At 39.8% G+C, this 13,969-nt stretch overlaps 1 protein-coding gene across 6 annotated transcripts in view; it reads left to right on the top strand.

Moving 5' to 3' along the window:
* Positions 1–13,969, top strand: part of EPSTI1 (epithelial stromal interaction 1) — an 85,176-nt gene that overhangs the window by 39,873 nt on the left and 31,334 nt on the right. For all 6 annotated transcript variants that reach the window (XM_013059830.2, XM_045076634.1, XM_013059827.2 and 3 more), the window contains one exon: positions 10,076–10,169. In XM_013059830.2, coding sequence (XP_012915284.2) covers positions 10,076–10,169 — 94 coding nt within the window. The remainder of the gene's footprint in view (positions 1–10,075; positions 10,170–13,969) is intronic.

The following is a 13,969-nucleotide window of genomic DNA, read 5'->3' as shown; positions in this document are numbered from 1 at the left end:
ATAACAGAAGGCAGAAAAGAGAGCAGAAGTTTTATAAATAAGTCAGCAATCACAGAAAAGGTATATAGGCCAAATCTCCTTGTTAAAAGAAGTGCTCTTGGATTGCATAAAAAGATGAAACTCTGGCCATATGTTACCACAAGAGATGCTGCAAAACAAGAGTTGAAAATAAAGGAATAGAAGATTTGAATAATAGTGGCTCAGTATGATTATATAGACAGTTATAAAGTGCTGTACATAGTTTATGAAAATATATATTCTTGGGGTGCCTGGGTGGCTCAGTTAGTTAAGTGTCTGACTCTTGATTTCAGCTCAGGTATTGATCTCAGAGTAATGAGTTCAAGCCCCATGTTGGGCTCCACACTGGAGCCTACTTGAAACAAAACAAAACAAAGCAAAACATATTCTTTACAAATACTGACATTTGTAACTACAATTGGCTATGACTAAGATTTCAAAGTTTCTCAGGCCCCCCAAATACTCCCAAATCCTAGAAAGCACCATTCCTAAGAAAAATCTAATGAAGTTAGAAATTAAGCAATAAGAAGCTTTAACTTTTTTTCTTATCATTTATCTAAATGACCTACAAATTGAAACCCAAACTGAAATTATAAATTACTTAGGGATAAAGGAATACAAATTCTAATGTATCCTGTGTTAAAACCTATAGAATGTGGCAACAAAATTATTTAAAAAATGTAGTTTTAAAAGCTCTTAGTAAAAATCGAAGTAGAATAATCCAAAGCATTTTATTAAGATAGTATTATAACCATAAAATAAATAAATACAAAGTGATAGAAGAGATGGAAGGGTAATATGGAAAAAGATTTTTAATAAGGTAGAGGAGGAATTTATCATCTGGGTTGGGTTAATTTATTAAATTAACCCAAACACTAAAGTTTTAAAAATTCTGATAAAACTTCATACAAATTTTGAACTTGTCTGATTTTAAAAGAAAAAAAAAAAAGAACTACAAGGACAAGAAAGGAAGTATAACCAAAATTCTGGAGGCGCAAAATACTATGTCCTACTTCTAATTGTTAAATGAGGAAATCTGGGTGAAAAAAAGTCTTTCCTGGGCAAATATGTACAACTAGGCTTAAAGCCTGAATAGAATAAAAACTATAAATGGAAGGGAAAAGGTAGTTTGACTTTGACCTACAAAAGACCCTAGACCCAGCTGGGTTTTTTCCAGTGAGTTCTACTAAACCTTCAAAGAAGTTGTTAGATTTCCTTTGAAATTCTAGGAAGAAAGCCAGCTTCCCCTAGTGAAGTCTGGAACAGGATGATGAGAGTCCTTGTTTATTACTGACCTGCAACTAGAGACCTTTTCTATTTCTAACAAAGAAATAAAGAGCCTAAATGTTGGCTCTTTAGAAAGGGGTAAGTGTCTCTGATTGTCTAAAACATCCCAGACGGATCAACTAAAAAATTACTAGAACTGGTACAAATAGTTCAACGAAAACGAATGGCTCTAAAGCCAATAGGCAAGTATTTGTCTTTTTTTTTTTTTAAGATTTTATTTATTTATTTGACAGACAAAGATCACAAGTAGGCAGAGAGGCAGGCAGAAAGAGAGAGGGGGGAAGCAGGCTCCCTGCTGAGGAGAGAGTCCAATGTGGTGCTCGATCCCAGGACCCTGAGATCACAACCTGAGCTGAAAGCAGCAGCTTAACCCACTGAGCCATCCAGGTGCCCCAGTATTTGTCTTCTTATACACAATCAAAAGCTCATTATAAAATATGAAAGAAAAGCCCCACTTAAAATAATCATCTAAACTGTAAAACAGGTAGTTGTAAGTCTAATAAATAGATACTATATAAATGAAATACTTAAAGGAAGATGAAAATAAATATAGACCATTTATGATAAAAGGAAAAAAAATCAATATTATAAAGATAATATTTCTCCTGAACAGGGCTTTTATGGAATTTGATAGACCAAGTTTAAAGAGAAAATACTAAAAAAGTAGATAAACTTAAAAATGAAAAATTGAAGGGACTTGGGAGAGGCTTATTGTACCAGGTATCATATATGTAATAAAAAAGTATGGTAGTAATAAGGTGTTATTGGCATTGTAATAAATAAATCTACTCAATGAAAGAATTTACAAGTAGACCCATGAATATATGGGCATTTAGTATTTAGGACTTCAGCGATTGATAAAAGTTTTCTTTCAAATCAGTGTCAAAAAGACAATTTTTGACAAATTGTATTGAACCAACAAAACTAGAATGTAATGAAGAATGTTCTTAGAAATTTTAAGTCAAGCACATAACTCAAAAGCTATAAGGAAAAGTACAGATTTAACTACAGAAAATATTTATGGTAGGAGACACAGTGAAGAACATTACAAGTGAGTCTAGGAGAAAATATTTGCCTCAAAGAGTAATGGACAAAGTATTAACTTCACAAAGAACTCCACAAAGTAATAAGAAAAGCAACTCAATAAGAATAAGCAACTCTAGAAAAATTGGCAAAGCCCTATACCAGGTTACTAGGTTACTAGGTTCTAGGTATGTATCATGAATACAACAAATAAAGCCCCATAATCAAATGTGGAAATTCAGATGATAAACAAGCTCGCCAAGAAATATATAGGATAACAGACTATAATTCCTATGACAGAACATAGTGGTGAAGTGATCAAGAATACTGGGACTGGGGGCGCCTGGGTGGCTCAGTTGGTTAAGCGACTGCCTTCGGCTCAGGTCATGATCCCGGAGTCCCGGGATTGAGTCCCGCATCGGGCTCCCAGCTCCATGGGGAGTCTGCTTCTCCCTCTGACCTTCTCCCCTCTCATGCTCTCTCTCTCTCTCTCACTCTCTCTCTCAAATAAATTAAAAAAAAAAAAAAAAAAAGAATACTGGGACTGGGAGGGGAGAATCTCCTTAGCATGATCAGGAAGGCATGAATCTCTGAGAAAATGACATTTGAACCGAAGATGGAATCACGAGAAAGAATGAGCTCTGCTGAAAACCAGGGAAGAAGGCCCAAGGCTGAGCGAAAAGCACACAGCGTATACCATAACCTGAAAGGAAGCAGGTATATTGGGGTTGAAATGGGGAACAACAGATCCTGAAGTTGCCAAGATGGCAGGAACCAGACAGATCATGCACATCATGGCATACAGTCTGGGTTTTATTTAAGCTATTGGGGTCAAACCTTCAGAAGCTTTGTTATTCTTTTTAAGAGGTTGATTATCATTTGCTGTGTCCAGAATAGATGTGAGGAGGCAAGAATAGAGATGGAGAAGCTAGAGGCAACATCACTGCTGGAGTCCAGGCAGGAGCTGGTGTGGGCTCAGTTTAGAGTGACGTCAGTGTTTGTGAATTTCAAGTGAAGCCAATCTGTCCCACCGCTCTTCCATCCTCCTCCATGCCTACCATCCCCAAACACCTGATATGTTATTTTTCCTCAAGTTTGATTCACTTGTTCTGGTACACATGCAGAGAAAGCAGATGGTTGACTTTATTTGAGAAAGAGGAGGGAGAGAATTAAAGGCATTTGTAAAGGAAAGGGTCCTGGGATGGAGCCCCATGTCAGGCTCTCTGCTCAGCAGGGAGCCTGCCTCCTCCTCTCTCTCTCTCTGCCTGCCTCTCTGCCTATTTGTGATCTTTATCTGTCAAATAAATAAATAAAATCTTTAAAAAGAAATAGTTTTCAGTGAAGAGAAAGTTACAAAAAAAATATAGCGTTTTGAGTAAGATCTTCTAGCTTCCCCTAATGTTAATATCTTATAAAACCATAGTACAATGATCAAACTAGGAAATTAACATTGATATGGCACTACAAACTACAGGCTTTATCAGAATTTCACTCTAGTGTTCTTTTTCTGTTTTAGTATCTGATTCAGGATCACATAATATAATTATCGGTCATGACTATTTAGTTTCCTCCAATCTGTGACAGTGCCTCATTTTTGCCTTACATTTCAAGACACTGACACTTTCAGTCAGTATTGGTTAGATACTTTGTAGAATGTACCTCAAATTTGGGTTTATCTAATTTTTTTTTTTTATGATCAGATTGAGGTTTTAATTTTCAGAAAACTAAGAAGTGATGCCGTGTCCTCAGAGCATCATACCAGAGGGTACGTGCTGTTGAGGTCCTCATTATTGGTGATATTAACTCTCAATACTTGGTTGTGGTAATCTCCACTGTAAAGTTATTTTTTCCCTTTGTAACTGGGGGAGATTCTTTCGGACTATTCTAATATCCTGTTATCCTCAAAAATTTCCCCCCTGATTTAGCTCTGAGTGCTTATATGAATGCTTTTTGTTCGTACCCACTTACATGAAACTGACTCAGGCAAAACTGTATCTGTTTAGTTTATCTGATAACTCATATTACTAAGCACAAAGCAGAGACTAAAGAAATATCTGTTGCCTGCACAAATGCAGGCGATGTGAATGTAACAATGATTACTTGCTCACCTAAACCTCATGGTGGGGAAGTTCAGGTTTGTGAAACTATTGTGAAAGATAGGAAGAATGTATTATTAGATAGTACTCCTATAGAATGGCTTCTAAGACACACTGAGGTTTTGTTTTCAAATGTGTGTTATAGCATGATTTAATCTTAAGTCAGAATCACATGGACCTAACAGAATTATGCATATTAAATATCCATCTGTATGGCTATAGTAGTTCTCAAGATCACCAGGGGTGCTTTTGAGAAACAAACTCAGATCCTGCTCCAGGCATGCTGAATTAGAAAGTCCAAGTCTTGCATCCAGTAAGTTCCAAGAAGCAAGACAGGTGATTCTCACGATGCTAGTCTCACACAGGTCTTCCTATTGGCACTTTGGAAATTATTGTTCTGAGGAACCTAGAATGGCACGTGTAAAGCTTTTCCCCAAAAAGCACCACAGTGGTATGTATGCTTTTTCTCTTTTTGAGAAACATTTCAAAATCACAGAGAATAGGTACCAACCACTAAAGTCATACCTAAGATTTTGCTTACATGTGGTTCATTTTTTAAAAAAGATTTTATTTATGTATTTGACAGACAGAGATCACAAGTAGGCAGACAGGCAGGCGGCGGGGGGGGGGGGGGTAGGGAAGCAGGTTCCCTGCTGGGAAGGGTCTAAAGAAGCAGGGGATAGAGGCGCCTGGGTGGCTCAGTCATTAAGATCTGCCTTCGGCTCAGGTCATGATCCCAGGGTCCTGGGATCGAGCCCCATATCGGGCTCCATGCTCAGCGGGAAGCATGCTTCTCCCTCTCCCACTCCTGCTGCTAGTGTTCCCTCTCTTACTGTGTCTCTGTTTGTCAAATAAATAAATCAAATCTTAAAAAAAAAAAAAAAAAGAAGCAGGGGATTGATCTGGGTTATGTGTTGTCAGCACGTGGGAATGATTCTATGGGTGTCTCCGTAAATCTTACCTATAGGAAGGACAGGCTAGATGAGTATAAAGCTGTAATTGATGAGGAAGTTGCCATTCATTTATCAAGATGGGGGATATTTGGTAATTTGTGAGATATACTTGTGTGAAATGGATGCTCTGTGGGACCATTTTTGTCCATTAGTAGAACAACATAGTTTAGTCAGATTAGTTTGTAATAACATTGAGTTGTAGATGTGTTAGAACAGTTCCCAGATGTTTTTTTGTTTTTTTTGTTTAATGCTCAGTTTATTGAATCTAGTATGTTAGACATTAACAATCTATTTCATAGTTTTGGAAATCATTCCTGAACACTCTTTGTACTTTGATAGTGTTGACTTAAGCATTAGACCCTTTCCAGACTTGATTATTGTGTGTGGCCATGGGTATTCATTATTTCTTTTTTTTTTTTTTTGACTTTTAATTTTTTATAGCAGCAATGTCCACAATCGCCAAACTATGGAAAGAACCTAGATGTCCATCAACAGATGAATGGATCAAGAAGATGTGGTATATATACACAATGGAATACTATGCAGCCATCAAAAGTTCCCAGATGTTTTGAGCTGCTTTTCTTTTTCTCATCATGTGTATTTTTCCAATTTTATTACATATATATGAAAACACAGAGCCCCCTCCACTCATATATTCAGAATATTGTTTTGCGTCCTTCAGATATTTTGATCACTGTATCATACTTTCACAATTCCCCCTCTCCCCCACTGGATACTGTTTTTTGGAACTGAACCATATTGATTCTTGATGTAGATCAAGTTCATTTCCCTTTTCCTTTCCATTCTCATCTCTCCCACCCCATCCCACACCTGGCTCAATCTATCTTCCTTCTCTCTATCTCTGAGACTTTTACAAGTGATGCTGTTCAGGTTGTCTTTAAATACCTATATAAGAGTTTCTCTAGAGTAGGCATTTAGACATGACACATATACTCAACTCTACTAAGTATTGTCAAATTACTTTCTGAAGTGGTAACACTGATTTTCCCTTCCATTAACAATTTATAAAGGGATGTGTTTTGCAAGACACCCTCCCTAGCATCTGGAAGGTTATCATACTTCTATATACTCTGGGCCTAGGTAGTAGCTTCTAGAACTGACAAGAAGACAAAGCTCAAGGATGAATAGATTCTTCCCCTTTCCCACCTTTTCCTCCCCCAACTAAGGTTCTGAAATACCTAACCTGCCTAGCTGAATCCTTCAAAATCTTTTCTTCCCCCCCTCTTTTTCCTCAGCTCTTATACTAACTTATACTTTTGGAGTTGATCACCTGAATTAAGAAATGATTCTCTTGTATATTTCTTTATGTTGTGTTATAAGGGTATTCTAGGGGATGTAATAGACTTTAAAATATATATAGATTGAGTAATATGGGGTTTTTTCTTGCTCATTTAAGGCATGGGTGAACAAGTTTGAGTGGAGGCCCACTTTACTCATATAGTCAGGCACTGAGCCAATATAGGCTTTCCTGCCTTCTACATACAATTTTCAAGTTTGTGCTGGGATTTATCTTTACTCCAGCCAGCCAGAAGGAGAGAAATGTATGGAGGGGCATGTATAAGAAGTTTGTAATTAGTTAATCCTGGAAAGGGTATGCATCATGCCCTTTCATGTTCTATTGGTCAAGACTCAACCCTGTGCCCAAAATTAACTGCAAGGAAGACCAGGAAATGTAGTCAAGTTGTGTGACTAGAAGAGGAGAACATGAGTTTGGACATTTAGCATTCTCTACTGCAACTGAGTTATGTTGAAGTGAGGTTATCCTGAAGATACCTTTTAGGATAAGCCAGAGGAATCACCCTAAAAACAAGCAGAAACGACCCTTGAAGATCTTAAGTTGGACATGAGTGGACAAAATCTTCTAAGTCAAGTCTGAGTTATTGGTAATCCTTCCATCAGTTCTGTAGAGAATAAATGAAAGGAGTGATCTATTTATGCTTGGGTTAGAGTGATAAAGCAAAAGAGGGTCATTCCCCTTGATAGGTGGCAGAGTCACATGAATGACAAAGGGCAAGAAACACCAAGGGAAATGTAACTCAGTGCTGCAGTCTGGGGTTCTTAGTCTTGTTAGACTTCCCACCAGGAGATTCTCCTACTTTTTGCCTTCAAGGAGGTTGTATATTTTATTTTTATTAAATATGACCACAATTGCCTACCAGGATCCCAATTTAGTTTTGGCCAATATATGGTAATTAAATTATATATGTAGGCATGGTACTAATAGTAGAGAAATAAGTAGCTTGGAACTTGGCTTGTTTATACAGTTAATCTTTGGGAATAATCTGCATTCTGCACAGACCCCAACTTGCATTCCTGTGACAGTTCTGTGGCCCTGTCATTATGATTTAATCCTGTGGTATAAGTGGGGCAGTCATAATTGGCAGAGAGGCCATGGCTAGTGATTGGCTCTGCAGTTAAGTACTTGGCACTAGCAGTTAAGATGCAACCATTAGTACACAATGCAGGGAGGCCAGTCAACTTGGCCTGAAGTTCCTTCGTTGTTTATCACAGTGTTTCTTTTTTACTGCTTTTCCTATGTCTGAATTCAGCTAAGGATATTCAGAAATCTCATCCAAACTTCTGGCAACTCTCTTCTTTTAACACTTTTGACTGATGACTTCATAAAGCCCCGAGACAGTGGGGCAGCTTCCAGATTCTGCGACTTCATTAGTCTCCTTGTCTATTCTGGGCAAGATAAGCAATCCTAGACAAATGGAGAGGCTGTTTGTCTCAACTGCCGAAGCCTTATGTTCCTCAGGGTTATGTACGTCGCTTAACTTTATGCTCTTCCTTTCCTAGCTTAAGCTTCTGACCTTGTTCAAATGCCATGTTCTATCTAAGTAATTATTTGAAGTGAGGTGGGCATTTCTGTTTACTTTTGAATTCCTTGTTTTGACTTTTCCTTCCACTGGATGCCATTTGTTTTTACCAGACCAGTTGTGTTTCCTTTGATGACCACATCTTAAGGGCTTGATGAACTGGATCTTAGCAGTAGGACTAAAATATTAGGGGGAAGAAGAGGGATAACTGAGAGAAGGAGGAAGGCAGATGTAATATAAATTAGGCCTCTATGAGGTATCTGGATGTGAATGTGAAATATGGTGGCAAAAATCCCATAAATTACAATAGGAAAGGACAAAGGAATAGAGATCAATGGTAGGCAGCATGGGAAAGTCACTGAGGTAAGGGCTAGGAAATAATTCTAGTGTGCTTTGCCTGACATAGGGGAGTGGAGAGATTGGGGTGATGGGTTTTTTTCTTTTTTTAAAATATTTATTTATTTAAAAGATTTTATTTATTTATTTGACAGACCAAGATCACAAGTAGGCAGAGAGGCAGGCAGAGAGAGAGAGGGGAGGAAGCAGGCTCCCCGCTGAGCAGAGAGCCGAATGTGAGGCTCGATCCCAGGACCCTAGGACCATGACCCGAGCCGAAGGTAGAGGCTTCAACCCACTGAGCCACCCAGGCACCCCAAGATTTATTTATTTTTTGAGAGAGAGAAAAAAGGAGAGCAGGAGAGGGAAAAGAGAGATGGAGAGAGAATCTCAAGCAGACTCCCCGATGAGTGTAGAGCCTGACCTGGGGCTCCATCTCATGACCTTGAGATCATGACCTTAGCCAAAAGCAAGAGTCAGATGTTTAACTGACTGAGCCACCCAGGTGCCTCCAATGGTTTGGGATTTTGGGGGGAAAATCAAAGAACTTCTTATTAAAACTGATGATAATATTTCTAGGCCAATCTTTCTGAGCTAAAAAGAGATATCAGAAATGCAGGCTAGACCAGCAGCACTTCTTAAGTTCCACGGGAGGTACAAATCAATGTGAAGGGTGTGTGTGTGTGTGTGTGTGTGTGCGCGCGCGCGCATGCACGCACATGCATGCATGTGTATGTGTGTGTATGGAGAGAGAGCGTTCATCCTTGCTTTCAGAATCCCAAAGGGAGGTGGTCCATGATCCATATATGGTTAAGAGTTACTGAATTGGAGGGGCGCCTGGGTGGCTCAGTGGGTTAAAGCCTCTGCTTTTGGCTCAGGTCATGGTCCCAGGGTCCTGGGGTCAAGCCCTGCATCGGGCTCTCTGCTCCACAGGGAGCCTGCCTCCCCCCATCCCACCTCTCTGCCTACTTGTGATCTGTCTGTCAAATAGATAAATAAAATCTTCAAAAAAAAAAAAAAAGAGTTACTGAATTGGAGGGACTATGTGTCCTGAGAGTAGTCAAAGCCATGAGGGAAATGAGAGGAGACAGTGAATCAAGGGCCATGTAAAACCAGTGTGGAATGAGAGTCACAGGGGACCCATTGTACCACAGCTCTTTCGTGAAGTCTGAGGGTCAAGCTTTAATGCTCAGAAGGGAAATTAGAACCCCACGCTGTGGAATCTGAGAGAGCATTTATCTCCATGTCAGGGTACTTGAAGTAGAAAATATGAAATCATAGGTTCATATTCCACAAACCTAATTTTATATTTTTTCAGACCTTTAACGTTGTTCAACAATGTGGTCTTGCAATAGCATTTTGTTTTGGTTTTCTATACTACCTTGTACTCAAACTCACCTTTTGTTCTACTCAGGAGATTTTCAGTCATCACCCAATAAAAGTCTACGCTAGTATCCAAAGGCACAATAAATAATATTTCTATTTTCATGAAAGCACTAATATCTATTTGTGTTTCTTCTAGCAAAACTGCTGAGTTCCTGAGCAGACTGGCTGCAGAGTTGCCAGACAGAAGTACCCATCAAATTGCTCTTCATGACCCACAGTCTTCAACTTGGGTAAGTGGGATGCCATGCAGGATTGCCATCTGGTACTTTGTAAAGAGGCATTTAGTGAATGAGGACTAAGGGCATAGAGTATCCTTATATCATAGATTGTTGGGACTAAAGGCAGATGACCTGATCTAAAACTTTGACTTCAACTGTTGCTTCCTTCAAACTATAAAACAATGCCGCACTTGTTATCTACATTATGGGCACCTTTCAGCCTCTGAAAAGCCTTTGAGCTCACATAGTCATCCATCTATTTTTCTGTCCTTCAGATTTTTATGTTTACATAGGGTCTACCAAGTGCATACAGTCTCTGCCTGGAGGGACTTTTGTTAAGTGAAGGAGAAAACCATAGTTATAAAGTGGACAGGTGAGTGTAGAGCATATAACAGAAAGTTAGAGCTTAAAGGATGAGTCAGTAACATGAGGAGTCATTCCGGGTGTCAGGAAGTAGAACATAAAAGCAAGAATTAAGGCATAATGGCAAGAAAATGCACAGCTTGTGTTAGGGAATAAGAGTTGTGTAGCTCACTCTTCTAGAGAAGGCTGAAGAAGGATGCAGGAATCATGAGGGGAGTCAGGTGGCAGTTTGGGTGGGGGTAGTTCATTCTCTAGGGTGTCTTGGGTACTGCAGGATGTGTGGCATCCCTTACCCCTGAGCACAAAATGCTAGTAGCATCCTCCAGACATCAAGACCATCCAGAAATGCCTCACATGGGAATCCTGTGGTGCTCCCAGTGAAACATTTGTATGATGCTTTGGAAAACTTGGATCTCATTCTTTGAGTGCTAAAGATACTAAAAATTTTCAGGGAAGGTTCAAGGTCAGATTTATATTTCGGCAGAATCATACTGGTAACCATGTGAAGGATGGCTCTAAAGGAATAAAGAGGCCTTTAAGAGGCTCTGTATTAGTCCAGGTGAGGAATAATGAAGACATGAAGTAGGTCAGTGGGTGGGAGGATGGAGATAATAGAGCATAGGTCAGAAAACCACTTATAAGGTCAAGTTGGCAGGGCCTTGGTTATTGACTAGCTAACTGGGGACACAAAAGTAAATGTAATTAAGGATGCCTCTGGGAAGAGGTTATAGTTGAAAGAAAAGATGGATTTAAGTTCTCTAGAGTGTTCACTTTTCCAGGGTTTGGATATGTAAAAAAGAGATTAGAGAAACCTGATCTTCATCTTCTCCATCCTCCTTTAGTGATCATGTTTTAAAATGTCAAGAACACATTATGGCACTTGTTGGGAAAAGTCATTATGCTCTTACAAAAGTTGAAATGTTTCTTATTTTTTTGGTCCACTTCTAATATGGTGTTCCAAGTCTAGAGTTGCCACAAATCCTGTCACATCTGTCATTCCTTCCCTCACTGCAGGGCCATAGAGGAGAGACTTGAGTAGCTGTAGGTAGTAGAGTTAAATCCTGTGTAGGGACAGTCCTTGATGTCTATCCAGATACCCTGTGGCTGTGAGGGAGGGAAGGGAAGTCAGCAACTGGATAGCTTTATCAACTAGGTGCTTGGCTGCCAGGATGGTCTTGATTTTGTTTGAGGGCTTCCCGAATCCTATGGTTTGAAACACCTGGCAAAACTGTGTGTGCCTGCTCAATTGCTTTTTAGCTTGTTTCTTCAATTTAACAAGATCATCCTGAATTTTAATATTGTTGTCCAAAACATGACTCATCTCTCCCAGAGCTGTGTTTTCTGTAGATTGATTAGTGCCTTAGTCACACGATCCTCAGAGCTATTAATAGACAATATAGGGCAGCATTGGACCCGGGATGGTTCTTTTTTTTTTTTTTCTTTTTTTCAAAGATTTTATTTATTTGACAGAGAAAGATCACAAGTAGGCAGAGAGAGAGAGAGAGAGAGGGAAGCAGGCTCCCCGCTGAGCGGAGAGCCCGATTCGGGACTCGATCCCAGGACCCTGAGATCATGACCTGAGCCGAAGGCAGCGGCTTAACCCACTGAGCCACCCAGGTGCCCCCGGGATGGTTCTTTATGAGCTGCATTCAATAGCTGCTCCCCTTTCAACACCAAACTATTAATAATTTGTTGGTGTTCAATATATATATATTTTTTAAAGATTTTATTTTATTTATTTGACACAGAGAGATCACAAGTAGGCAGGGAGGCAGGCAGAGAGAGAGGGGGAAGCAGGCTCCTGGCTGAGCCGAGAGCCTGATGCGGGGCTCGATCCCGGGACCCTGGGATCATGACCTGAGCCAAAGGCAGAGGCTTAACCCACTGAGCCACTCAGGCGCCCCGGTGTTCAATATATTTTTAAGTGATTTTTTTTACCCATATTGTACTCTTCTCATTCTGTCTAATCCATATGCATAGAATGCCTCTGAGAATGCTCAGCAGAACCTTTTCTAACACTTTAGGAAAGCTGCATGTACACAGGGCACTTTTGTGACATGGGGAGAAGACACCAGCAGTTTGCCTCACCTATGGTCAGTGTATGGAATGTGAGCACTGTGTGGTACCCATTTATGTGGGATGTGATGAGCGGCAAGGTTTCAAGTTAAAAAAAATTTTTTTTAACATAATGCAACTTTTCTGAGAAATTATTCTTATCATACTTCCTTAAATGTGGATCTTCCATGGGCAGGTGGGAATCTAATAAATACTATATAATTCCATCAAGACACAAGAAAATTCCTTTGATACTCAAAAGAACTTCAGACAACAGATGCAGTGTTTACTTACACATGGATTGATACAGTTCTCTGTACTCTGTGTGTGTGTGTGTGTGTGTGTGTGTGTGGTCAGAAGTCCCAGCATCAACATGCCTTCCCTAAACATTAACATTGAATGTTTCCGGTTATACAAGAAATGGTTTCCATTCCACTTGGTTGTCTCAGGCCTCCTCCTCCATAGAGAATAATAATGTAAAAAGTCTCAGTTTGTTTAGCCACTGCCCAGTGGCTCCCTGTATCATTAAAGATAAAGTCAAAATTCTTTAGCTTAAACACAAAGACTTTTCTGCCCTCTGCTCCCCTCCCTCCCTGCATGATACCTTTCTCTGCACAGAATCTAGGTCTCTGCTACTCCAAGTGTGGGGTATGGACCAGGAGCATGGACATCACCTGGGAGCCTATGGAGGCCTTGATGAATCTCAGGCCGCACTCCAGACCTGAATAGGAAGCTGCATTTTAACAGTCTGTGGTGGCTTGTGTACACATTAACGTTTGGGGGCACTGCTCCATAACTCATATCTTTCCAGCCATTTCCTTTCACTTCCGCTCCTTGGAAGTCCTAGTGCAGTTTGGTTAAACTTTTATTCATGTGCCACATGTTTTTAAAAAGTCAACACTTAAAGAACGACATGTGTCCCTTCCACCTTTTCCATCTCATGCCCACTCCCAATATTTTAAACTCCTTGTATGTAATTCTAGTTAACAATACTGGGCTGTGTATTTGAAAGTTGCTAAGAGAGTAGATCTTAAAAGTTCATGTCATAGGGGCGCCTGGGTGGCTCGGTGGGTTAAGCCGCTGTCTTCGGCTCAGGTCATGATCTCAGGGTCCTGGGATCGAGTCCCACATCGGGCTCTCTGCTCAGCAGGGGGCCTGCTTCCCTTCCTCTCTCTGTGATCTCTTCCCTTCCTCTCTCCTACTGTGATCTCTCTCTGTCAAATAAATAAATAAAATCTTTAAAAAAAAAAAAGTTCATGTCATAAGGAAAACACTTTGTAACTATGTATGGTGACAGATATTAACTAGACTTATTGTGATCATTTTGCAGTATACACAAACATTGAATCATTATGCTATACACCTGAAACTAATATAATGTAATGTCAGTTGTG

Source organism: Mustela putorius, unplaced genomic scaffold, assembly GCF_011764305.1.
Source record: "Mustela putorius furo isolate JIRA1106 unplaced genomic scaffold, ASM1176430v1.1 tig00000179_pilon_pilon_pilon, whole genome shotgun sequence".
Taxonomy (NCBI): Eukaryota; Metazoa; Chordata; class Mammalia; order Carnivora; family Mustelidae; genus Mustela; species Mustela putorius.
Note: the sequence above shows the minus strand (reverse complement) of the source record. Positions and strands in the feature narration are given on the sequence as shown.